Source organism: Bactrocera neohumeralis, chromosome 2, assembly GCF_024586455.1.
Source record: "Bactrocera neohumeralis isolate Rockhampton chromosome 2, APGP_CSIRO_Bneo_wtdbg2-racon-allhic-juicebox.fasta_v2, whole genome shotgun sequence".
In the NCBI taxonomy this organism is placed as follows: Eukaryota; Metazoa; Arthropoda; class Insecta; order Diptera; family Tephritidae; genus Bactrocera; species Bactrocera neohumeralis.
The window spans coordinates 69,937,721-69,965,110 of NC_065919.1; the positions used below are offsets into that span (position 1 = coordinate 69,937,721).

At 36.6% G+C, this 27,390-nt stretch overlaps 3 protein-coding genes across 3 annotated transcripts; 2 read left to right on the forward strand and 1 right to left on the reverse strand.

The window, feature by feature from the left end:
* Positions 1 to 1,949: 1,949 nt before the first annotated feature.
* On the forward strand, positions 1,950 to 3,977 carry LOC126751399 (uncharacterized). The gene is made up of 3 exons (XM_050461638.1): positions 1,950 to 2,013; positions 3,496 to 3,622; positions 3,886 to 3,977. Exons 1-3 carry the CDS (start codon positions 1,999 to 2,001, stop codon positions 3,975 to 3,977), a joined length of 234 nt encoding a protein of 77 aa, XP_050317595.1. The 5' UTR covers positions 1,950 to 1,998.
* Positions 3,978 to 6,067: 2,090 nt separating this feature from the next.
* LOC126761679 (serine protease Hayan) lies at positions 6,068 to 11,610 on the forward strand. The gene is made up of 6 exons (XM_050478039.1): positions 6,068 to 6,750; positions 6,819 to 6,934; positions 8,961 to 9,070; positions 10,719 to 10,883; positions 10,967 to 11,219; positions 11,286 to 11,610. Exons 1-6 carry the CDS (start codon positions 6,174 to 6,176, stop codon positions 11,472 to 11,474), a joined length of 1,410 nt encoding a protein of 469 aa, XP_050333996.1. The 5' UTR covers positions 6,068 to 6,173; the 3' UTR covers positions 11,475 to 11,610.
* LOC126763106 (uncharacterized) lies at positions 11,493 to 18,590 on the reverse strand. Its single transcript, XM_050480370.1, has 15 exons — positions 18,439 to 18,590; positions 18,085 to 18,288; positions 17,935 to 18,011; positions 17,524 to 17,636; positions 17,297 to 17,446; positions 17,143 to 17,231; positions 16,882 to 17,039; positions 16,640 to 16,814; positions 13,764 to 13,973; positions 13,578 to 13,654; positions 13,388 to 13,500; positions 12,954 to 13,106; positions 12,793 to 12,878; positions 11,812 to 11,969; positions 11,493 to 11,734 (listed from the first exon to the last, which is right to left on the reverse strand). The coding sequence occupies exons 1-15, from the start codon at positions 18,488 to 18,490 to the stop codon at positions 11,576 to 11,578; spliced, it is 1,974 nt and encodes a 657-aa protein (XP_050336327.1). The 5' UTR covers positions 18,491 to 18,590; the 3' UTR covers positions 11,493 to 11,575.
* Between the last annotated feature and the right edge of the window lie 8,800 nt (positions 18,591 to 27,390).

Sequence of the window (27,390 nt, forward strand, 5' to 3'; positions counted from 1 at the left end):
TACTTACTAAATACATATATAATTTAATTTGAAAATGTAACCGTCTTATTTTATTTCATACATTTAACCGGTAATTGTAAATAAAACGCAAAATATTCAATTATTCATCAATATTTATTTTGTCGTCTTCAAAGAAATCCCCACCGGATGCAATACACTTATGGCACTGATTTACAGTCCTCAAAACACTTTTTGGGATGCTCTTCAACACCTTAAGCGAATTTTGTTTATCTTTTCGCTCTACTAAACACGAGTTCAATATCAGTTGGGGGAACAAGAAAAAATCAAACGGAGCCAAATCTGGTGATTATGGTGGTTGATCGATGGTATTCATTGCGTTTTTGGCTTTAAATTCGGGCACAGTTGTGGCTCGATGCGATAGTGTATTATCATCGTGTAAAATCAAGAATTTTTTTCCGCAATTCTGGCTGTTTTCGGCTTATGTTCTCACGCAAACTCCTCAGTACGGCCAAATAGAGCTCCTTATAGACGGTCTGTCGCTCCGAAACAAATTCATGATGCACCGAACCACGAACATCGAAAAAAAACAATGGGAATCACCTTGATTATTCAGCGGCTTTGGAATTGACTTCTTTGCATATCGAACTCATAAATCCATGTCTCATCGGCAGTTATACTGCTCTTCATAAATGTGGGATAGGTTTTCGCACGGTCAAGCATCATTTGAACGGACTCGCAAGAGATGTCGAGCTCTCTTGCCATCTCTCTAACTCTTGCCTGACGATTTTCATGCACCAGTTGAAGTGGTCGATGGTCATCCAGAACGAGCAAGTCTTCAATGATCTTTCGACCGTCTTTGAACCACTCGAAATCTTGTGTTTTTGATAAAACTGAATCACTGTAAGCCTTTTCCAACATTCGCAACAATTCCGCATATGAAATTTTGTTAGAAAAAAAGTCATTGCTTTTTTGAATTATTTGAATAACATTTCCAAAAATAAACGGCTCGAAAGGATTTTTTTTGGCCACTTGAATTGGATTCGTATGTATAATATGTATGTAGATATGCATTGCTGAACATTATAATTACATTCATTGAATTGTTTCGTGAGTCATTATCGTTAGAGTGGAGCAAACAGCATTATTACCTTGCACATATTTACTCAACCTTGATAGAGAAGGGGAAAAAACAAAATATTTGTGAATAAGAAAAACCCCCTTGGCAGTTTTTGGATTATTGATAACATAACATAATATTGACGGGTCTTTCCAACAGTGAGAGTTCTAGACAGAAGCAATGTGATGAACTTTGTACTAGCCTAAATCTAATTTTTTAACGCACATTTTATAGTCATTAAAATAGTCATTGAAACAGTTAGCAAAATGTGAAGCGTCAGCTAACCCAAATGAACCGAAAATATTTAACAATCTCGCTGATTATACATAACACTTTATATAGTGCAGTTGGAGCGAGTCTAATAAAACTCTAAAAAAACGGCTCTGTACTAATTTTCGCCTGAATTTTGATCGATACCAAAGCAAAAGCATACAATGAAAAAGCATAATTAAATTAAAGGCAAAACAAAAGCAAAAGCAATATGCTTGTTTTCTACGGACCTAAAGCCAAAGTGTAGCCGGCGGCCGACAATACAGAAGACTCCGCGCATTAATTAGTGCCAAAAGCGTTTCAATTTAAACAAAACTAGTAGGTTTTTTAATTAGAAAATGAACACGAAGAACACGAAAAATAAACTACAAACCAGACTCGTAAAACTATTTTTGTTTTAATTTTCGCAACTTTAATGAAACACAAATCATGCACTAAACAATGAAACATGTTGATCAACATGAAATCTACATTTTAATGTTGCATTATGAGCAGCTGAACGAACAACTTTAGTCATTAGTACATATGTACATAAATCGGTTGCTAATTTGTTTGCGGGTATAAAATGAAGCTTTGATGTCTGGAGGCGTCTTAGTTGGCGGTGAATTGGTGCTTGGTGATAAGTGTGATAACAATTATATAATAGCAAAATGAAATCCGCAGTGGTAAGTGGAATATTTATTTTTGGAATAATTATGTGTTCCATAGAAGAAAGTTTTTAAATTCGGAAAAAATGCTTTAAAAGAATAGAATTTTGCGAAAAATGTGTCAGTGGGTCAAAATGTGGGAAAGATTTCAACCAAACAAGTTTGAATTACATAATTAATTTTGAGAAGTTTTTCTTGCAAAGTGTTGAAGTAATGTGTATTACCCAACCCTAAGCTCTTGAAAAAATTTAGTTGAAGAATTTTACTAGTAAAGAGTTTTCGAGTTTCAAGATTAAAGATTGTAATTTTCTCAGTCAACCAGCATTTTTTTTTCTGTAGTATAATTTGATAATTTTTATTAAGAAAAAAACAGGTATACAAGTTTCTCTGACTTCAGTCTATCTATCTATGTATATACTATTTCTATACTGTCTTTACTTATCTATCCGCCCCAATTTTCCAACCGAAGTAGCTGTTTTAGCTAATAAGTACGACACCTTACGCCATGTCAATCTCTATAATCGGCTAGTAAGGGATCTCAACTTGGAGATTCAGGAAATGGTAAACCAACATAAGCGGACAAAATGAATAGAGCATCTGAAGTCGTGTAAACTCTTCACTGTATGAGTAAGCTTTGGACTACTACCAAGGCATTGTCAAATACGAAGAAACATGGCGACCGATTTGAGATTCAATTTAATGGTCATGCCTCCTCGGATCCGAAGAAGTGTGCCAGATAATTTAACCGGCTGTCAAACGATGTTTTACTCGACGGCTGCTCAAGATGCCGAAAGACTGTGCACCACTTACTTTTACCGATGAGGAGGTTCGGAGTGTCATCAACTATGCAAAATCTTCCAAATCCATTAGTCGAGATGATACATTATAAACATGCTAATCCTAAAGAATCTATGCTCGACATGAGAAAGCTTCCTAACCATGGTCCTCAACCTGTCGCTGTCCATTCTTCAAATACCCGATATGTGGAAAGCTACTCCTGACATTCACTCATGTGCTAAGTTTAGCGCGCAGCATGAATAATCATATTTCTAATTAGAATCTTAGTACTGGCTTGGAGCGATATTCATTTTTAAAGAAGATCTTATCATTTTCCATTACCATTCTTTCCTGAGAAAGTTACGCTTTTATTTCTTTAACTTTAAGAATAATTCAACAGAGCTGACAATACGAATTAACCTTCAAGTTGATGGTGGAAAATCAACGATTGCACGTTATTAATAACTTTTGGCAAAATTTCAGCTCAAACTAATATTCGAAATTTGAGATGCAACCCACCATCAATTTTTGGTACTCGCTTCTACAAAAAGTTAGTGACCTACCAAAAAAGTATTTCTGTCTTCAGATTATTAGAGTCGAAATGGTTCTTACCCAGTACAATGGGTCATTTACTTCTTTTATGACGATGTATATGAAATCAGCAACATATTTCAATGCTTGCTTAAAAATACTAAGCGAAAAACTAAATTCAATATTCTCTAGCTCATCTTCGCAATCTTGGCTTGCTTCGTGCTACTGACGACCGCAGCACCAGCTAATGAACCTGGCGTACAATTTCTGAAATACAGCAACGATCAGGAGCTTGAGGAACTACAAAAACAAATCATCGGTAAGTAAAATGTCCAATAATTCTCCATCATTAAATATTAAAATTATGTGGCTTATATACATAATTTGACCGCATAAATCAAAGCCGTTGTCGATATTAAAATTAACCAGCTGAAAACAACCGGTTAAGTAGATTTTTCGTTCATATATGTATATTAATTTTAATCAGATGTATAACACAAAATTATTAAAAAATATGAGCACCTCTAGTAATTATACTTGAAAATATATATATGTATACATATATTGCTTTTTTCGTTTCAGCTCAATACGAACACCTTGGAGGCACGTCGCAATTTCATCAAATTCAAAGCGCCAGCGTTGTTGATCCGGCCACTTTGAGAATCAGTATCTAAAATGTAAATTAATACAAGTGTGTATATTTATACTGTTGTTGTTGGCTTTTGGAAAATCAATAAAAGTCTGTTATACTTATGAAACAAAACATCCATTGATCAATTAAGTAACATTTCCACTATGATGCATATTATCGGTACTTTGAGTGCCAATCTTTCGAAGTAAAAACATTTAAGTTTAAAGTAGGTTTTCTACAAATTCAAACGAAAGTCGGTATTGAAAAACTTTCTGTCTCCATTGTCATACTATTAAGAAGTAAAATACTAATTTCGGATGAAAACGTATGTTTTAACGGGTGGTCCAAGTAGAGGTACTTTTTTTAATAGCCTTTTTTTAACAGATCACAGTATTGTTTGGCATTTCATTATGGAAAGACTTACGCCTGAATAACGTTTACAAATCATTCAACTTTATTTGACGTTCTGTAAAGAATGTGTTTTGCGCGCTTCTCTCTACTTATGGTCAACATAATCGGCATACTGAACGAAATATTCGCAACACCATCACCCATCTTGAGACCCAGCATTCATTAATGGATAGTATTCGACGAAAAAAATGTAGCAGCCGTACACACAAAGACTGTGGAGAGTCGATTCGGCGCCGTTTGCAGCAATTCGGACCGACCTCTGGAACCACTTGGCGCCTTTTACGTCGAGGTCTTAAACTGAAGCGTTCAAAATACAGCTTGTGCAAGAACTGCAGCCGCTTCCTTCCCTAGCGAAATTGCTTCGCTCTGTGGGCTCTTGAAAAGTTCCAAAAGGTTCCGACGTTTTCGAGCCAAATTTTGTTCAGCGATGAGGCCCATTTCTGGTTTCATTTGTTTTCAACAAGACGGCGCCACATCGCATCAATCAATGGATTTATTGAGGGAACACTTCGACAAGGAGATAATTTCACGTTTTGGGACAGTCGATTGGTCACCAAGATCGTGTGATATTATAACTTTAGACTTTTTCCTGTGGGGATATCTAAAATCTATCCATTTGAATAAATATCCATTAAATTTGAATTTTTTGAATCTTTTCGTTGAAAAAGTAGGAAACAACGAAGTGGATCACCCTTTTAAATTGATCAGCATGACGAGCTGAGTCGAGTCTGAGTCCCTCTGTCTCTCAGTTCTTGAGATATATTTTCGGAACGGCCGATATCGGACATATAGTATACCTTCCAAACACACTGAACGATTGGAATAAAGTGCTTGCATGGAAAATTTTTCATATGACGAGATGTCTAGGTTCATTATCAGATTATTTTTTTCTTATGCTTGCGGCAATTGTAATACCAGCCATTGGCTATAATAAAGAGATTAGAATATTACGGCATGCCCAATCCAATGTTACGAAAACAATTCATTAAAGAATAAGATCCTCAAAGCAAACCGAATCCATCGAGAAAAGAAAGAATAAATAATAATAAATAATTCAGTTGATACACACCTCATGATTAACAATATGCTCATCGAAAGAGTTAAAAATTTCAGGTACCTTGGTTGCAAGATCAACGAAAATTGGGATTCTCAAATACAAAACGTTTTTTAAAATACAATTTTTGTTTTGTTGTTGTTTTTGTTTGCTGCGATAATTAAAAACCTGTGATTTTTTGAATATACAATAGATATATTTAACATGTAAACATTACATTATTGTATTATTATTAATTTTATTAATATTGTACTTATTACTAAATGTTATACTTGTATGATCATCAATATTCGAATACGAATTCGCAAATAAAGAAAACAGAATTAAGTTGGACAAAATAAAAAATGTTAATTTTTCATGTTATAATATTATATTAGGAGCACTGTGCTTTTGAATTTGTCAAAGAAGACCAACCGACATTAAAAATAAATAAAATTAAATAAAAACAATACAAAAGATAGAAAATATCAAAAATACAAAAACCCACAAAATGTTATTTATTATCTTTTACTCTCTAAAGCTGCCCTCCATCCTAAATAAATACACATGTATGTATGTATGTATGTTTCACTCCATAACCGTATCTACTCGGAACAGTCATCCGATAAGAAAGCAAGCGACAGAGAATCACAAATTTGTTTACTCCACACAGTTCAGTGTTTCACTCACTACAGAAGCGCGCGGTTTGCAGATCGCTTAAGAACGTCTTTGTGCTATAGCTTTAGTCACGCTGCAGAGCTTCGCGTCAATATTTGTCCATGAAGTAACCAGGAAATGTGTTTTCAAACGGTAATTTGGTTGCTCATAACCGCAACGATTTTGAGTCAAGTAAATGCGCAAAGACGTTTCCCACCGAAGCCACCACCACCAAACGATATCTTCGAAGAATCGGTAACACGCATCAAAGACTCAACTTTTGAAGTTGACATTGTGTCTATAGTGAGGCGACCAAACGTCGGCTTTCGGCAACCAGATGGCCCATCACCAAATTTTAATCGTAGGGAAGATAATGTGAGAATAATATTTCCGGGCAATTTAGATAAGCAACCCAGCGAAAGTCGTAGATCGGAGTTCGAAAATAATAATCGCGAATTTAAACGTAATGTGGGTCAGGATCAAAGACGAAGAGAAGAAGAGCGTGAACGTGAACAAGAATTCCGTCGTAAAAACGGAAATGAACTTGAACCTGTTAACATATTTAATCAGAACGCAGAACGGAATTTTTACGGCGAAAATGTAAGCAAACCGGAAGTGTTTAATGGCGATCGTGGACAAAATAGCGAAAGTTCACAGCCACCCAATATGAATCAACAAAAGTCAGAAGTTAATAACCGACGACTCTGTGAAGTAAGTAAGTATACCTTGCAGTACACAATCGAGCAGATATTATAAGTGAGCCTTAATTATTATTTTTAACAGAGTATAATGAGTATATTGCAAACATATACAGCAATGATGCAGAGACCACGGCGGATGCGAACGATACAGAGTTCGATGGTCGTGTTTTGGCAACACCCGGTGAATACCCGCATATGGTAAGCTATGCACTTATATACCATACATTCAGATATACATGCATACATACATCACATTTATGAGCCGAAAATATCGCTCAGTGAACTAGAATTCGAGTGGAAAAAGTACCGCAGAAACAAAAATAATATGAAATCGTGGTAAATACTGATGACAGTGGAATGCAATGCCATTCAAGAGCAATCGAAAAACGCTATACGATTGTTCAAATCAAGATCAAGTAACAAAAAAAAATAAAAAAAAATATGAGACTATAGTGATTGATCAATATCAAGTCTCTACTACTATGAGCATAAAATAGTAAAACTCTTTAATTTCAATTTTGCGCGAAAAAACAATTTTTTTTTTAAATGGCAAATCCAAATAAACACTAGTGTTTAGCATAGGCTTGTCTTTCTATATGGTCCAAGACGGCCATTAACATCAAGTGATGATCAACACGTCAATAAAATAAAAAAAATTGATGAGTAACAGTCAGAGATCTTACTGACATCGTTGGAATATCGAAGGATCAGTGAAAACCATTTTGAAAAATCACTTGGGCCTAGGAAGAACGAATGCACGATTGGTTCCAAAATCACTCAACTTTTTTTTTTTAACTGTGTCGCATTAACGTCTTTGTAACAATGCTTTTTGAACCAGGATGTCATTAAACATATTATTACTGGCGCTGAGCCTTGGAGCAATGCTAAGGACCGGAAACAGGCGATCAATCGGCCGAATATCGTGACAAATGGGATCAGAAGCCGAAAAACCGCGTAGAAGTGAAAGTGAAAAATCAAGGTTAAGTTGGCATTTTTCTTCGATTATCGAGGTGTGGTGCGCTCCGAATTCCTTCCGGCGAACCATCTGTCAACAAATAATACTCTTTGAGTGTTATGCGTCGTTTGCGTGAAATTATTCGTAAAAAGTAGCCGGAATTATGGGCCGACAACTCTTGATTTTTACATCACGATAATGTACCGTCGCATACTGCATTGATTCTTCGTGAGTCTTTTGCTAAATTTCCAACCGATATCGTGCCACAACCACTGTATTCGCCGGATTGAGCTCCATGTGAATTCTGGGTATTCAGCAAACTCTTACTACTGACTTTAACAACTGTTTCGAGGTTTGGAAAAATGTTGGCACAATTGTATTTTGAGGGAAAAGACATGATTCTTAAGAATAAATTAAGAATTTTACAATTATGGTGTCTTTTTATTTTTATACAACAGCTCTAAATAGTCTAAAGGTCCCCTGGCACTGGGAAATGGAATCCATGACAATGTGCTTAACACAGATTCAGCAATGAAATTGTCACTGAGTCTCTGTTAGACAGAACCTTTAGCTCCCAATTTTTTAAGGAATTTTTTGCCAAATGTGTATATCTGTCGATTCTCTTTTGATTTCGAATTGATTTGAAGTTGCCATTAACATACCATCCTTAGAAACTACCTGTCTTCAGAGCTGATGAAATTATATGATATTATATTACCAAAATAACATGATGGTAAACAGTTAATTGAAAGCTATTTAAAACCTTAATTAGGCCTGGCTGTTCTTGTTTGAATGAGAAATAATGAAATGGAACAAAGACACTTTCTATCTTAGCATTTTAAATTCACTCATAAACCTATTGACGTAACAGTGAAGTCAATTTTGCTGACTCATTCATAAAGCACTTATCATTATCACCAATATATTTAATAGTAATAAAAGCTTGTTCGACCACTTTAATCTGGTAAACAATGAAATGTCAAGCTTAAAATAAACTCTAAATTTATTTATATCAAAATTCATTATAATTACGATTTTCTCTTTAAACACACTTAATTATTCGATGGCATATCAGTTACCGATCCACATTCTTAGAAAAATTCCCACAATGCATCAAAAACGATTAGCCTCTTCCATTTACTAAATTATGTCATACTTTTTTCATATTAATATAGAACAAACAATGTTTTCTAATCAAACAATATTAATTAGAACAAGTGATTAGCTAATTTCAGTGTTAATTTAATTCTCTCACTCTCTTATTTACAGACAGCGCTGGGCTTTGAAAGGGAGGACCACACATACGATTATAAATGCGGCGGCAGTTTGATAAGTGAGACCTTCGTAATAACGGCAGCGCATTGTACCAATATAACAGAGTGAGCTAAAATTTACATAAAATTCATACTTATACCATTTTTGTAATTATTTTGGAATCTTAAAACTCAATTATTGGCTGTTATACCTTTATATACAAAAGTTATTCAATAATTGTTTATCTGCATATGAAAAGCTTTTTATTTTTTTTAACTGACAGTTATGTTTGAGGTAATAGAAATTTAATTAGATTTAGATTGCTAGTTACAAATTTCAACACCTCACAATTACCCTTTGTTCATTTTTGAAGCAAATTGTACTACTACAGGTCAGCGATTTCATCCGATCTTCGCTCGTGCTCGAAACTTATATCAATAGTGTGAAAAGCAGAAGAGTTTTATAAATGAAAACTCTTTCGACCAACACTTCGGCGTCAAAATGGAATTCAGTTTGACGACGAAATAAGTTTATCACTTTTTTATCAACTTTTTGTTTAATATTTCCTTAATATACTATCCCATAGGAACATTCGATCATAGCAACTAAAGAAATCGGTATCCTATTTTCCTATAGAGCTAACTACATAGAAATAGAATAGAAATTAATTTAGGTTTGAAACGCGACCTAAGCTACATTTTGCCTTTACCTCTTTTACATATATTCCCAAAGGTCCAATACGCTGATGAATTCCAGAAACTTGCTAGGAGCTATTGAAGTGATGTGAGCTCTGAGACTGTGTTTTGAAATTGCTCATCATGTTGGACAGGTGTTTCTAGAACCTGCAGTGCTCAGTACAGAGAGCGACTAGTAGCCGAAATTTGTTTCGGAGAAAGTTAATCATGTCTTTAAACCTTGATTGGTTGTGACATCCCAATAGCAGGTTTGCATGGCGCATACCTATTGCTTGCTGCCAATACCTTCCTTTGCGGACTCTCTCTTCCGTCCAGATCAACGGCTTGCGACGCCCCACCGCAATATAGGGTTCTGGTCCCATAATCCTAGAAGCTGAAGCAGAGTGGGTGAGTTCATCGGCCAGCTCGTTGTCGGCTACCCTTTTATATCCTGCAGCCTTCCTATGCGAGAAGTGCCAATAGCGATTTAATCTCATAGGCTGAGATCGCTTTTAGTGCTGCTTGACTATCGCTACCTACATAAAATATGCTGATCTATGTCAGAATTAAATTCCGGTCTCTAACTTCGAATAATATTTTGACAATTTCGTACATATTCTCTCTGAGTACATTATTATTTCTGCAAAGAACCTACATAATAATATTAACGAGTGCACATATCCATCATAAATGTACTAAAACCTGCCGCATCCTTATTACTTGTAAGAAATTTACTTTACTGAGAAGCTCTCTAGACCCTGGACCTTATATGATTCAACCCGCACTTGGCGACTGGAAAAGTACTTAAGAGTTTCCAACATTCGCTCGATGTACGTGATATCCAGCTATTCCAAATACTCACTAACTCTCTGTAGAGTCTTCATTTCATCTCATATGCTGAATGAAAATGGGCTTTCTCCAAAAGCTACTCATATCTATTCGCGATTTGGAGTCGAGATGAAAATTATAGATTCTTCTAGTTATAAAATAGCTTCCAATATATTCGAACCCAAAGCAAAATCACCATATTTATCACTCAAAATACGAAATAGTTTCTCATTTTAAACAAAAATCCTTTCAACATTATTTTGCCTTCCAGCGAAGTCCCGACGGTGGCGCGCATCGGCGACATCAATCTTAAGGTGAATGCACAACATTTTGGACCACAAATATTTGGCATACAAAGTATATACACGCATCCACAATACGACGGCGTGACCTATTACAATGACATCGCACTTTTACTGTTAAATGCGAGTGTTGTGTAAGTAAAAACAATAACACTTGTATATAAAAAATAATTTTAAATATACTCACATATTCGCACTTTTCCAACACTTTTCAAAGATTCACCGAATTTGTGCGTCCAATCAGATTATGGACACATCCTGATTTACCGATACACACCGTTTTCGCCATGGGCTTTGGTGCCACCTCGTTTGCGAAAGCGCCCACTCAGCTACTCACCGACTTCAATCTGACTATTGTGGAGAACAACGACTGCAATCAGCGTCTGCCACAGTTGGACGAAGTGCCGCGCGGCATAATAGAGAGTCAAGTTTGTGCGCAAGATTTTATAATGCAACGTGATACTTGTCAGGTAAGCCGAACCACATTTTAGAAGGAAGAATAAAGAACTGACATTTAATTCAAAAATTTCCCCTAGGGCGACTCTGGCGGTCCGCTGCAGTATAATATTAGAGGAAGACGGCGCAGAAAGCGTATACACTATCATCTGATCGGCATCACCTCCTTCGGTTTGCTTTGCCGCAGTCAAAACCCAGGAGTCTACACGCGCACATCCTCGTTCCTGGACTGGATTGAAAACACAGTTTGGAGGAGTTATAAGAACTAGGCAGTAGCGAAACTCATATTTATAGAAAATAATTTTATAAATTTAATTTACATTATAAATTACGAAACATAAAATTTTGAAAATATAAAAAAACATTTGTATCAATTCGGCCAAACAATCGGCTCGATCCAGTGGAGATATTTGGACACCCTTGTATAAACGCCGGGCGCTTCCGTGGCGCAACCCAAACCAAAGGATGTTATACCAACCACATAGGGTATGTGTATATTCTTCAATATCAAAGGTCCACCAGAGTCACCCTGTAGCGGTTAAATTTAGAAAAATATATCAGCAATAATACAAAAAATTTTAACTGTGGTCATTTGCACCAACTTACCTGACAGGTGTCACGTCCAAACTGTTGATCCTGTGCACAGAATTGAGTATCCATAAGTCCGCTTGGCAACTCAACGGAGTCTTTATAAAACTTTTGACACGCTTTAGTGCTTACAACCAATAAATAAGCTTTTAACAGATCATCGGATGAACGACCACCTGGAAGAAAGTGCGTAGAAGTAAAACTGAGTGAGTAATAGTTACTTATATACAAGGTGTGTTCAAAATTAAAGATTGTTTAAATATTTGCATATTCAAAGGAAGTAGAGAGAATTATGTTCTATAAAAAATCAAATCTATAAAGAATCAAAGGTGGTTTCCAGTATTAATATTGGGAGCATATACAATGGCGATACTATAAGAAGCACAGAGAAAAAGAGAGGAATCAGTAACCTATGTATATAGTATATTATGAGTAAATTTCAAAGATCTATGTTTTTGCTCATATATCGAATGTAACATCCGAAAACTCTAAGTTGATAAAGCCGCCATTTTGTCAAATGTAAAAATTTTGACTAACATAGGTAGATATGAAGATTGAGTGGATGTTTGATGGCACACCTAGTCCTTTGGGGAGACCATTATCAAGCCACTGAAATTAAAATCCACTCACTGTATTATCCATCTCTGAACCATACTGTGCTCTTGATGGTAGGTAGGAAGATATAGTGACTGTTTGACGACACGCCTAGCCCTTTCGGGAGGCCGTTGGGAAACGGAACTAAAATCTGCACATTGTATTATATCTTCTCTGAACCACTCTGTGCTCCTGATGCTGTTCATCTATACAAAAACTTTTATCTGCGCAACCTTCGAAACACCATCAAAAAACCCCGACCGTTAGTTGCGATTCTTTTCCTAGACAAAGTCTCACATTCGCATAGAAGATTTGCTATAGTCTCTTCTTCTTCTAACTCTTAACAGCTTCTATAAGACTACAATACAATTAACCAAGGTAACTATTTATATAATTCGGACTTACCAAACTGCGTGTGACCATAACCTATTGCCGTAATGTTTTCGTTGTCCAATAAAGCATTTTCGCCGAGACAAGCTGGTTGGAAATTTCTTTGAAAATAGTTTAAAAATATATTTAAATCAATTAATTATACAAATATCTAGATATATACATTTTCAACTCACACTATCGCCTGTTTTAATTTGAGCAGTGCTATGTCATTGTACGCTTTCTTCGGATCATAATCCGGATGTATTAGAACATCGGCAATCTCATGCTTTTTCAGCGAGTAGTCAGTCAGACTGCCGCCACCAGGTAGTACTACCGAAGGTGTGGCGCTAAAGTGAAGGAAGAAGGAAAAAAATTAAAAACATTTTAGAAATATAGGTCTCTGAGGAATAATTAAAAATTGAGATTTTTAAAAAAATTTAATTCAAATATTTATTTTAAATTTTGAGTTATTAAAAACGCTGATATGATGATGATGTGGATTTATTTTGGGGGCGAGAAAAAAAAACCGTATCGAGACATAAAAAATTTGAAAAAATAAAAAAAAATTCTTGAAATAAGAAATATTTTGTTATTATATATTATTTCAGTTACAATTATCATTACATACCCGCCAATCCGCGCACAATGTGCTGCGGTTAATGCAAAATTAGGCGCTATCAGAACACCACCACATTTGAACTCATAGAGATCAGGCAACATTGTCTCGAAACCCAAAGCAACCTACAGATTAAAGGCACTTATATGTATATAGTTTAAATATGAGCCTAAATTCTTAGATTATTTATATTGTTACTTACCATATATGGAAATTCATTTGGTCGCGTGCTAAGGCCGCTAACCATTTGGTCGACTATGGGATAATAACTAGAACATGCTGAGAGAAGTAATATTCAGAAATACATTTCAAACAATTTTTTTTTTGATATTTATACAAATGTCGTCTGTAACTTTACCTAAAGTTGTCAAAAATAAACATTAAATACCTCTCGTCGTTGCATATTCCTTGGGCACATCGCGACAACAAACGATCTGCTCGGAGCGTTCAAAATAACAGGTTTTCACACGCTCTCTGGAATCTAAGGCACTCGGACAGTATCTGATATTTCGACACATGCCTTGCTCTCCATCCGACAGAGTGCATTCACTCTCGAAATCATCAATATCAGGGAATATGATGCGATCCGGCATCTGCGCTGAAATTTATTATTTGTTTTTAAGCATCTTTCTGAACGTTATAGGTCTTTTAAGTAATAACCTAGTGTTGTGGCACAAATTCCTAAAAGCAAAAGCACTTCCAAACGCATTTTAAAAACTCTTCTGAATTATGACTTATAGAATTGAGAAGTAAAGTTAATTAATACGATGCAACATTTGCATGACACAATTTCAGTGAGACTGAACAAGCGTATGGAGCTAAAGCGTGGGGCTTCCAAATCAAAAATATGATAAGAATAATATAAAACTGACACCAATAAAATATTTATTATAAACAAAATTTAATTATTACATATTAACATACATAAATAGTATGTATATATAAATATATTTCATCTATGTTATCAGCGTTTAATGTACATCTTTACACAGTGTTTAAGAATAATGATTTTATAGTCGAAATATTTGTAGTAATGTTTCAAATCTATAACAGTAATATTTTCTACAAATATTAGAAGTCAAATACTTTTAGAAAAGTAAATTCAAATAAAAGTTCTAGACATTTATAACTCATTTTACTACTATTCAACCCTTAATTATGTATTTTCTCTTTTCTCTTCACTGGATAAATCATTTGGAAGAGCTTTCGTAACACCTTCATTCAAGGAATATCCTTGTACACACACCAAACTTAAAAGGCAAAGCTGCTGTCCTGCTCTTAAAGCTTTCAGGATGTCGAAATACCGATGTCATCAACCGAAAGTTCAAAGTGGATGCTAAAACCAGGGCAACCCTAAAAGCTCACACGCATAGTGTAGGTGAATCCACAAATCCACAAATTTTCTAAACTGTACCAGTAGTTGTAAATGATTATGTTAATGTAGTTGTGGTTCCACAACCCAGTGGTCAATTGGGAACTTGATTTTGAACGTTCAGTGCCAACTATACCAAACAGTGGTTCGATCTGAAAATTTTTCGCAGATATTGTTGAGTTGTCGTAGAAAGTAATCTGTGCCAAATTTTTTAAGATAACTTGTCAAACACCAAAGCTTTCCATGCAAGTACTTGATTCCGATAGTTCAGCTTGCATGGCAACTTTGTTTTGTCGATATCTGATGAATGAGGACTTTCGGAAAAATTTATTTTAAGCTCGGTCACTGCAACGTCATTTCCGCTGGGAAAGTTGATGCGCCCGCGTTGACAGAATAACTCCTTACAAGATCATCTAAAGTAAAAAAATACGTGCTTTGGTTAAAACCTTAATTTAGAACTTGGAGAAAGGAAAAAAAGGAAAATTTCGCAACATTTTTTTCAAATAGTTGTTACCGAAAAAAACAAATCCTTTCTTCATGTCTTTAAAAAAAGTATCTCAAGGACCTGCGTAAAATTTCATGAAGATCGGTTCTTGCCAACCGGCTTCAAAAAACACAGTTTCGAGTAAAACGCGTTTAAAGACGGCGTACATAACCTAACTAGCCTCGAGCGCACAGGTTCTCAAGGCTGTATCTCCGAAACTATTACTCGGATCAACTTGAAAATTTAGGAAAATATTTTAGAGGTGTTCTGAAATTTAATAGGAAAATAAAAAAAAATCGATTTCTTGAAACCCGCAATCCCGTTTAACCTTTAAGTAAAGAAAATAAAAAAAATCATTTTGGTTTCGTTTTTTCTTCCGAATTTTTCTATAGCTGGTGAAGGAGGAAACTGGTGTAAAAAAATAAATGTGACGTTACAGTGCTAAAGCAATGATGCAATCCTAAGACTAATTGCTCAGATCAGATTTAAAGCTGGCGTACAAACTGAACGATCGGGTTAAACTGCTCGCATGGAAAACTTTTTCATTTGACGAGATATCTTCACGAAATTTGGCTAGGCATATTCTCAAAGGCAATTATGAAATATTGAAAAGTTGTCCAGATCGAGGTACTGTAGCACATAACTGCCATACAAACTGACCAATCAAAGTTCTTGTAAGGAATTTTTTGTGTTTTTACAGCGCATTGTTGCTTCAGTTCTAAGTTCACGTTTTTTATGTTTTCTTTAAAATATTTACTGTTATGTTGATTTCTGCTATAAAAATACGCTTAAAATTGAAATGGAATCTTTAAATGGTTTGGTTGGTCTGTTATTAAATCCCAAAAATGGTCTTTTTTAGTCTGTTACACTGAGTGTAAAATTTAATTTTTTCATTCATACAACAACAAACAAGTTGTGACAAATTCATTACAGCATGTTCTCATTACTCAATATAACACTCAACTCAATATAATACTCAACTCATATACAAAAAAATTCGAATCCATTAATGAGAACTGTGTTGTATGTAATTTAGAAATGACAAGCTAACAACAGTGGGGATTTACAAACTACACAATGGAACTAAAAAATAACACGCTGAAGCAGGGTCACTTGCTATTGATTGACAAATTTGATAGCGCGATGAGCTGTAAATGAATAATTAATTGCTATAATAGTGCTTTATAGCGTACAAAATATATTAAGGGTAAAACAGCAAATCATACAACAAACTAAAATAAACAGAAAAATATTATAAGAAATATTTATGTTTAGATATTTTAATAATATTGTTAATTATGGTATATTTATCGAAATAATCTCACTAAAAAGTGTATTAGATTTCTTTTAATCATAGATTTCCACATTTACTTCTTCCTCATAAGCTCTACCCGTAAGTGCGCTTAGCCCTCATTCTTTCTAATAAAATGTGGCCATAGGATGGGTTCAATCCAATCCAAATATTTTGCCACATTCGTATAAATCCCCGGCGCATCTGTGGCGCAGCCCAAACCAAACGAGGTGACACCAATCACAAAAGATTCCGCTTTCCCCTTCAAAACCAACGGACCGCCAGAGTCGCCCTTTAAAGTTAAACAATAAAAAAATATTTCAGTATAAATTCTAGCAGAAGACAAACAAATCGCTTACTTGACAGGTGTCTCTATTGAATTGCAAATCTTTTGCACACAAATGTGTATCCAACAGCCCATTTGGCAGCGCATCTTGATCAGTGAAAAAGAATTGGCAGAGAACTGTTTCAATTGTTTGCAAATACGCTTTGAGCAGCTGATCGGATGGTTTGCCGCCTGAAAAAAATTAAAAAATTAGTTAAATATAAATATTTGATTGGTGATTAACTTAAAATTATTTTATACAAATATACATACATTTATAATTGTCGCCACTTACCGAAAACGGTGTGTCCATATCCCACAGCAGTTGCATTTTGACTAATTAATGGTAAATGATCGCCAATACAGGCTGGCACGGTCTCATGTCTGTTTACAAAGAGTTTATATGAACACATGTCACTAAAAATTTATGTTCCGTTACTCATACTTACGGTACATCAGTCAGTTTGATGAGCGCTATGTCATGGTACGATATTTTGGGTTCATACTTCGGATGTATAATAATATTTTCGATTGGCGTTGGTGGGAATCTGGTACTTGTCAACTCGACACCACCTGCTAGAACGACAGCCGGCTCTTGACTGTTAGATTAAGCATTGAAAAAATTATATGATTATGAACCATGTTCATATGTAAATTATATAGAGTAGAAACTCACCCACCGACGCTGGTACAATGCGCAGCGGTTACAACCCAGTCATAGCTGATCAAGGCCCCACCACATTTGTACTCATAAACGTTTGGTTTGGTTGTATTCCAGCCAAGAGCGACCTGAAATTTTAAAAGCTATTTAAAGAGTGATGATACAAAGTGTGAACTTGGCCTTATTAGTATACAATTTTGATGTTTCTGTAGAAAAATAAGACTATAAAAAAAACTTTTACCAAAACTCACTAAAATATTATATTTATTATATCAGAACTGTAGATTGATATTACTGGAATTTAGAAAAAAACGTTCATGAGGGATTACCATAAACCCTCTAAACATAAAAAGTTACACTATATATTCAACTGCTGGAAAAAGTCTTAAAAATGCGTCATCAGTTTTCCCTAATGGAGAGTCTTACCATGTAAGGAAATTCATTAGGCGCCGTTACCAAACCATTAATTACTTCTTCTCGTGGGTAATAGTATTCAGAACAAGCTAAATGTGAAAATAAAATTTTGAATAATATCCACAATTGGTCAAAGTTCAACAGTCATATAAGAAATTAAACCTAATTCTGATGGCCTTGGCACACGACAACAAACAAATTGCTCTGCGCCTTCAAAATAACATGTTTTTGGTTTCTCATTTCTCTCAGCCACTGCAGTGCCACAGTCCATAAATTTTCGGCAGACGCCCTGCTGGCCATTCGGTAAAGTGCAATTGTTGTCGAAAGTGTGATCCTTTGGAAATGTTATGCGCGCCGGCAGTGCAACTACAAAAAAAGAACAAAATTTATGCAACTGATCACCATTTTTCAAATTTAAAAATCACTTCAATGGAGGTTCCCATTCAGTATTATCTTTGTTTGCTGTAAAGCACACAATTTCAAATTGTTTCGTTAAACTTTTTGCTAACTTCACACCTTTAGCCTCTACCGCAGCCCAAATCAAAACCAACACTGTAATTTTAAGCATTTCAAAACCGTTTCAGTCTATATCAAAGTAGTATTCAAAGTTGTCAACAGTCGCAGTTCTTTACACAAACGCGTTTTGAATGAAACTGTGTAAATCATTTCTCCGGTTTACATACCAGGCTCACGTTTTTTGTTATTCCCCGTCGGTAAAAAAAATACGCTGATACTCGCGAATAATGCAATGTGCTATACGTATTTAGAAGTATCTTCTTCATTTTATTTTTGCAAATGCTAAAAGCTCCTCCGAAACTTGCTTAAAAATTACGCAAAGCTTTCCTAGCGAAGCTCGATGGTAGCTTTTAATACTCAAGTAGTCGTTCAACTAAGTATAATTTTAAGCTTAAAGCAAATTTTTTTCAACCGGTTCGAACAAACCGTCAGCAACGACTCCGTTCTTTTAGCTAGTAGAACACAATATCTCTAAGCGCTTTACTGTATTGAGTAGTTGTATATATTTTTACATTATTTGATCAAGCCCAAAAACACTCAACTGATAATAGAAACAAAAACCATAAAACGTTTGACTAAACTCCACTTTTAAATTAAATGCACCGATGAGGTCGACACATATTGCAAAATTTGCATGGAAAAGTCTGTTCATAAGTCAAATAAAACCGAATTCCAGGTAACATACATATATCATTCTCTAAGAGCTAAATAATTATTTTATTAATAAGAAGTCCCAACTCCACTTAGGACAAACAGGGTTTGTCCGGAAAGTAATAGGACTGAGTCGATTTAAAAAAATTTATTGAACCAATCGTCACAATTCTTTAAAAACTTTCAAAATAGGCTCCTTCTGTGTCGATGCAGCGCTGCCAGCACGATTTTCAAGTACTGAAGGCGTCACGGATGGCATTCTCTGGAATGGCCTTGAGAGACGAGGTGCATGCTGTTTGGATCCCCTCAGTCGTCTCAAAATGCTTGCCTTTCATCGGCCTTTTCAGGCAGGAAAACAAAAAGAAGTCCGGTGGGGCAACATCTGGGCTGTAGGGCGGCTGCGGAAGCTTTGGGATGCTGGCCTTGGTTAGGTAGCTGTTCACAAGAAAGGCGGTGTGAGCCGGGGCGTTGTCGTGGTGCAACTTTCAATCCGCTGCGATATCTTGTCGGACCCGACTGACCCTTCGTTTGAGTCTCTTGAGGACTTCCACGTAAAACTTAGCGTTGCCAGTTTGTCCAGGAGGAACAAACTCATGGTAGACGATGCCTTTGATGTCAAAAAAGACAATGAGCCTCGTCATTGTCAAAGGCGCAGGTCTCCCAGCACGGACCTCTTACCGGCCCTCCAAAAAGGCCTGGTACACCACTTCTTGCTAAGGCAACATCTGGGTAAGCCTGCTTGATCACATCAAACGTCTCTGTCACAGATTTACCGAGTTTCACACAGAATTTAATCGCGTACCTCTGATCTAATAAACTCTTCAATTTCGGCTTGCACAACTTACAGAAACACGTCGTGCAAAATGTTTGGCCTGACTATCCAGGTGTTGGTCCTATTACTTCCCGAAAAAACCCTGTAAGCACAATCCGTCGAACCTCAGTAAGTTAAGTTTAATTTGTAGAAATTATTTCTTTGTTCGAACACGATACACACGCTGTTTAGTTAGCTCTAACCTTCAAGAGACGAGTGTATAAACTTATCAACTGTGGGATCATTGGTGCGAGAACAATATCATTTTGAGTGGAGCAACTTTTGTTATTGTGAAAAAAGTGGTTAAAAAGGAGCCTCGCGTGCTGATAAAACATTCATTTTTGAAGGAAAAAAATGTAGTTGAAAAAAATGATTCCGAATTTTCGAACGCTGCTCCAAGAAAATTAACCATCAAGAATTGGCATGCAAAATTGAGACGTGGTGAAATGAACACCGCAGACGGCAAAAGCAGTGGACGTCCAACAGAGTTTGTTACTGTCGAAAATATCAAAAAAGCCCACAAAATAATTTTGGATAACCGTAGAGTAAAGTTTTCCGAGATAATAGGCACTGTAAAGATATCAACTAAACGTGTACATCACGTGTATATCATTCAAGAATATTTGGGTAAGAGAAAGCTCCGTGCAAAGTGGGTTCCGCCCGAGTTTATTTTTGACCAAATATAACAACCAGTTGATGAGTCGGTGCAGTATTTTAAAGCATAATAAATCCAAGTTTTTGCATCGACATGTGATAACTCATGAAACACAACTCCATCGATTCACTCCGATTTCGGAAGTCCTTTCGAAAACTAGAATAAGAATATTGACTTAGGCATCAGCCATGGATTCTGAAAGGTTTAAATACAATTACTTGTAGTATTTATTTTATTGTGTATTTTAGAAAGAATAAAATAAATAAATACTAAAATCCATAAAATCAATTAAAACACATTCATTTGGAAAATATATAGATACAGTTGCTTCTTATTTAGAAATTTTTTGAGCAAACACATATATTCATTTGTTTTCAATAATCTGTTCTTAAGAAAGCGTCATTGAGATTTTATATGATTTATATTTATTCGCCCTAGTTGTTGCTTTAATTTTGCTATCAATGCCACTTGTTGCACTTTTTCCAGTATTTTCTAATTTGCACCGGTTATACGCAAGGGCTGGTTAAGAGAAAATATCCCCCTTTTATCTGAGAGAGTTTGACGAAACGTTCGTAGAAACGATGTAAAAGCTCAATATCCACACAACATAACATACTTGTTTCGTAATTTGTGTCCCGCATTTTATGTGCTCGTAATTAACACTTTCCTATAAATAAAGTAAGTTTAAGTTTTGCTATAAAATGTTATATATTTCGACATCGGTGTATATTCGCAGGACCTTTGATTCCTTTAGATCGTATGTAATACCAATTACAGAAAAATACTGAAAATTAAAATGAACAGGCTCAACGCTCTGTTAGTGAAGGTTCATGGTTATCATTCTTCCAGCGCTGTTACGAAATAACGTTATGTATTGCTTAAAGATGTCTGCACTTAAACGTTTAACAGTAGTTTTTGTTTAAAATTTAACCAAAAACAACTGTACTGGCATTATAACATTGCAGTAGGAAATGTCTAAGACCCTTTAAAATGTATATGTATATACAATTATCAGCAAGCCGAGCTTACTAGTTTTAGCCATGTTCGAACCATCAAATTTAAGTTCTTGTATGAAAAACTCTTTATTTGTCGAGATATGTTCAAGAAAATCGGCATGGATTATTGTTCAAAGCAAATTTGCATATCGAACCACTACAGCATATGCCAAACTGTTCGATCAAAATTCAGTCTTTGTTTAGAAAACTTGTTCATTTGACGAGATATCTTCACCAAATTTGGCACTCATTATTGTTCAAGGCTATGGTTGAATCTTCTAAGAAATTATTCAGATCAGACTACTGTAGCACATAGCTACAAACTGACTTACTCATCAAACATTCACTCATAAGCACAAAAACTTCAAATAACAAAGAACCTAAAAACTGTCCATCATTCAAAAAATTACGAATGTGTTATGTTCTTCGTCATGGACTTTGCAAGAATCGGCCCTAAATCGTGTTGTGTATATATATTTTCATATTCCAATATTTATATAATCCTTTCGCATCGGCCAGCTCTATTATTCATTCCATTTATTTCTATTTCGTAAAACTTTTTTTGATAAAACATTTAATAATTTTTATTCCATTTAAAAAATTACAAATTATTTCCATTATAATTAAAACACAAATGTTAAACAAGATTTTCATACTCCAACTATGTAGCGTAACATTGAACTTCACATTTGAGCGTAGAATTATTAACATTGAACAAATACTCCAAAAGTGTTCACTAAGCGAAAGCTGTTGCTCTGAATATTGTTTACGACCGACAACGACGAACAAAATTGAGTGCGATTTAACAGTGAAATCATCAACATTGTGAGTACTCTCACCAAACGAATACTGTTAATATTAAAATAATGGCTGTTAAGTTACCTACATCACTCTCTAGGCAATTAGACAAGCCTTTCGCACTCACTCGCATAAAAACAAAGAAAGCAACAACAGCTATGAGTGTAAGCACTTCTCTTTTGACATGGAATTACACATGTCACCGAATAGGCAAACATACAAATTTCTAGTAAATGAACATGTTGGTGTATGCCCTTCATTTTGTTTTTAGGGACGCCAGCAGGCAAAAGCCGGAAATGCTCGACAATAACATAAGTGGTGTTTACACAAAACGGAAATAACTTACGAGCCACTGAGTGGAGCACTCGGAGTGTACAGTTTTTCGTTTGTTCGTTCTTTCGGCTGTTCGTTGTGTCTATTGTTTGTTTGCTCATCGGCGCTCTTTAACAGCCTGTTTGGTTAGTTAGTTGGTTGGTTCGACGGTTGGTCGTTGGCTTGATTGGTTAGTATGTTGTTAACGTCGCTATTTTAATTGTTGAGTGGCTCTTTGCACTGTTAGGAGCAGTACTCCATTTTCATATGCACTTATGTTGCATTGTTCTTGCTTAGTTGTTGCATGTAAGGACTTGAGCATTGTGCCACAGGTTGCAGTGGTGACATCAAAGTCTTTACTTATAGGTATATGTATGTTCGTAGTAGAATTACATACACACACGCGTATCTAATGATTTATGATTATTCAAGTATTATGATTTGGATGAGAAAGTAATCACTCTTGAACTTTTTGCACTGCCAATTATGATATCGTAGATGGACGTAATCTGACCACTACCACGCCCATAAAACGCCATTAAACAACAATAGATAAATAAGAAATAGAACTGCAATTTGGCACAGGAAATAACAAGTAAGGAAGTGGGCTGAAAGTTTTTAAAACATGGTCGTGGCCCCGCTTTTTAATATCTTCTAAACTACTAAAGCTGGAATAGCTAAACTCGCTCAAGAAAATGTTTATAGGAACTTTTACCGTCGGTTTCGACAATGTCAGCCTCAAAATCCAACGAAGAATAACTTTTACCAAAAGGTGCTACTTCGGACTGAGTAGGCAAAAGAGAAGTAAAGTCCTCTTTTGACAAACAAAGACCAAATTCTACAAGTTACTCGTCATCCCCGTCCTGCTAAATGGTGCAGAGGCATGGACGATGACAACATCTGATGAGTCGACGTTACGAATTTTCGAGAGAAAGGTTCTGCGGATTATTATTTACCACTTTCAAAAAAACTATTTGCAAAACAGTAGCAGGAAATTTTTACCTTACCCGCCTTATAGCTCTTCTGAATAATATTTGTTTCATCCTGAGCTGAACATCTTTAGCTTTTCGCATTCAAAATGTCCAATATTTGAGTCTAAACAAACTTTAATTTCTAATCCTGCAAATATTACGATCTCCAGTGTGAACGACTAAACCATGCTCAAATAATCTTAGGACTATAGTATTTGAAAACAAAAACATTTATGTGACAGAGAGCGAGTTTTCAAAAGACACAAAACTTCAATGTGCTGTGGCGGTTGACTTTTTCCAAATAGAATTCAAAGCACTCACCCTTACCCCCACTTTTATGAATGTATCACCTCAAACACATGCCTATGTGTGGTATATAAGACTATTTGTGTGGACATGTATGAACATTATTTCTCTTATTGTACGAATTGGCCATCCAACAAGCATTTTTAATGATGCAGCCATCAAGGAATACTGCAGCTTGGTACCAGTGCAAGCACTTCGCTGCACAGCTGGGCATCCTCGAGCCATTGCCACAAGCACCGGCATCAAGACGCAGTAAATAGGCAGTCATTGTTCTGAGCGAGTGTCCGCTAGTAAAGAGCACAGCAGGGCATCCGACTAATGGAGAAACAGAACTCGCCAACTGTAGTCATCAGCAGCAGCAGCAGCAAAGGTACCTTGGTCCGTCTTCAACCAAATTGGCCATTTTAAGTGCGAAGCGAACTGGTCACTTAATCATCTCCATAAATGTGCAACTGTGTGCCCGCCAGTTGCATTGCAGGCAACGCTACAAATGCCAATGCCACACAATGGGCGAGGATCTTTGCTGCGCTTGTTGTTGCACACACACCTTTACACATGCAGGTGCTTTGAAAAAGCTGGCATGCACTTCCGGCTGCCAGCTGAGCGTAGAGAGAGGAGTGAAGGCGCGCCTACACACTTCAGCAACAGCTAAGTGACCATATGTGTCGGCTTGTATTGACGTATGTTGTAACGGTGTAGTGGAGAACATTGCGTTTTCAAGCTTTATTTAACGTGATCATCATCATTACCGTTAACAGCAACTCTTTCACACATGTGCAACAACAACAAATTGCAGACATTCATCTCCGAACCGCTGCATTTGGCAATATCTCTATACCGACACCGTTACATGGCCTTGCGAGTGTCGAATGGTGTATGCCACCTGAAATATGTGCCACAAGGAGGTAGCTCACGCGGATGGACGCAGCACTTCTACATATGTGTGAGTGCGCTTGTTCATTTCGAAATGTTCGTGCACTCAAAACTTTATTGCATGTGTATTACATATGTAACGGCACAAATATCTCCCTTCTTACATATACATACATAATCATTGCAAAATGTATACGAAGTTCGTGGCAACACACTTGAGAACTTGCAGTTCTGTAAGAAACCCAACAATTGAGGTTATGCGCCAAATTTAGTTGCCACTTAGCATGGTTACGAGTCTACAATAATAACTCAAATCAGTTGCGATTTCTATTTCTACAACTTTTTGTCAAAAAATATTAGATTTATTTATTTTGATATTCTCTGTAATGTTCTATGGAGTTTACTGTGCGAAAACTTAAAGACCTCTGTCATCAAACTAATTGGACCTTCTTTGTCAGTGTGGCTTCAGGCTATGCCGCTATGTCTGAATTTGGTATACCCGTAATACTAATACGGCTGTGTAAACTGACATTAAGCAATACCAAAAACTTCATCAGGATCGGGAAGAACCTCTCCGAGCTGTTCGATATCAGACGGGGTTTCAGACAAGGCGACGCCCTATCGTGCGACTTCTTCAATCTGCTGCTGGAGAAAATAATTTGAGCTGTAGAGCTGAATCGAGAAGGCACAACGTTTTATAAGACAAGATAAGATGTTACGCCGATGATGTTGATATCATTGGCATCAACAACCGCGTCATTAGTTCTGCCTTCTAATGCTGAAACCGTCAGGATAATTTCGTATTTTCTCGAAGCCGTAGATAATTTCGTCTATCTTGGAAACAGGTGTTAATACCAACATCAACGTCAGCCTGGAAGTCCAGCGCAGAATAATTATTCCCAACTGGTGCTACGATGGACTGAGTAGGCAAAATGTTAAGTCCTCTCTCTGCGAAAAGGAAAAACGACTATACCGCTGTTGTAAACTCGGCCATAAAGGCGTAAGTAGTGGTTACGTCAAAAAAAGAACTTCGGGCAGTATCTAGAAAAAAGTTGTTAAAGATTAAAGAATGTAGTATTTGGATTTGGATTTCACTTAATAGAATTTAGCTTTTTTATGAATATATTCAAGCGATTCTTCTTCTTCTTAATTGGCGTAGACACCGCTGACGCGATTATAGCCGAGTTAACAACAGCGCGCCAAAACGTGGCGCCAATGGATATTCCAAGCGAAGCCAGGTCCTTCTCCACTTGGTCCTTCCAACGGAGTGGAGGTCTTCCTCTTCCTCTGCTTCCCCGGCGGGTACAGCGTCGAATATTTCAGAGCTGGAGTGTTTTCGTCCATTCGGACAACATGACCTAAGTAGCCGCTGTCTTTTAATTCGCTGAACTATGTCAATGTCGTCATATATTTCGTACAGCTCATCGTTCCATCGAATGCGATATTCGCAGTGGCCAACGCGCAAAGGACCATAAATCTTTCGCAGAACTTTTCTCTCGAAAACTCGCAACGTCGACTCATCAGTTGTTGACATTGTCCAAGCCTCTGCACCATATAGCAGGACGGGAATTATGAGCGACTTATAGAGTTTGGCTTTTGTTCGTCGAGAGAGGACTTTACTTTTCAATTGCCTACTCAGTCCAAAGTAGCACCTGTTGGCAAGAGTTATCCTGCGTTGGCTGACATTGTTGGTGGTGTTAATACTGGTTCCTAAATAGACGAAATTATCTACAACTTCAAAGTTATGACTGTCAACAGTGACGTGAGTGCCAAGTCCCGAGTGCGACGACTGTTTGTTTGATGACAGGAGATATTTCGTCTTGCCCTCGTTCACTGCCAGACCCATTTGTTTTGCTTCTTTGTCTAGTCTGGAGAAAGCAGAACTAACGGCGCGGGTGTTAAGGCCGATGATATCAATATCATCAGCATACGCCAGCAGCTGTACACTCTTATAAAAGATGGTACCTTCTCTACTAAGTTCTGCAGCTCGAACTATTTTCTCCAGAAGCAAGTTGAAAAAGTCACACGATAGGGAATCGCCTTGTCTGAAATCTCGTTTGGTATCGAACGGCTCGGAGAGGTCCTTCCCGATTCTGACGGAGCTCTTCATGTTGCTCAACGTCAGTTTACACAGCCGTATTAGTTTTGCGGGGATACCAAATTCAGACATCGCGGCATAGAGGCAGTTCCTTTTCGTGCTCTCGAAAGCAGCTTTGAAATCGACGAAGAGGTGGTGTGTGTCGATTCTCCTTTCACGGGTTTTCCAAGATTTGGCGCATGGTCAATATCTGGTCGGTTGTTGACTTTCCAGGTCTGAAGCCACACTGATAAGGTCAATCAGTTTGTTGACGGTGGGCTTTAATCTTTCACACAATACGCTCGATAGAACCTTATATGCGATGTTGAGGAGGCTAATCCCACGGTAGTTGGCGCAGATTGTGGGGTCTCTTTTTTTATGGATTGGGCATAGCACACTTAAATTCCAATCGTTGGGCATGCTTTCGTCCGACCATATTTTACAAAAGAAGCTGATGCATGCTCCTTATCAGTTCTTCGCCGCCGTGTTTGAATAGCTCGGCC

What these genes read in the sequence shown, in the direction of transcription:
- LOC126751399 (XM_050461638.1), top strand. An exon ending in ACTACAAAAACAAATCATCG is followed by an intron (nt 3,623 to 3,885) that starts GTAAGTAAAATG and finishes TTTTCGTTTCAG; the next exon opens with CTCAATACGAACACCTTGGA.
- LOC126763106 (XM_050480370.1), bottom strand. Translation starts at nt 18,490, where the DNA reads ATGCTTAAAATTACAGTGTTGGTTTTGATTTGGGCTGCGGTAGAGGCT. An exon ending in TTTTATTAGAAAGAATGAGG is followed by an intron (nt 13,974 to 16,639) that starts GCTAAGCGCACT and finishes AATAAATTTCAG; the next exon opens with CGCAGATGCCGGATCGCATC. An exon ending in GGAATATGCAACGACGAGAG is followed by an intron (nt 13,655 to 13,763) that starts GTATTTAATGTT and finishes TACTTCTCTCAG; the next exon opens with CATGTTCTAGTTATTATCCC.
- LOC126761679 (XM_050478039.1), top strand. Translation starts at nt 6,174, where the DNA reads ATGTGTTTTCAAACGGTAATTTGGTTGCTCATAACCGCAACGATTTTG. An exon ending in CTGTTAAATGCGAGTGTTGT is followed by an intron (nt 10,884 to 10,966) that starts GTAAGTAAAAAC and finishes CACTTTTCAAAG; the next exon opens with ATTCACCGAATTTGTGCGTC. An exon ending in TGCAACGTGATACTTGTCAG is followed by an intron (nt 11,220 to 11,285) that starts GTAAGCCGAACC and finishes AATTTCCCCTAG; the next exon opens with GGCGACTCTGGCGGTCCGCT.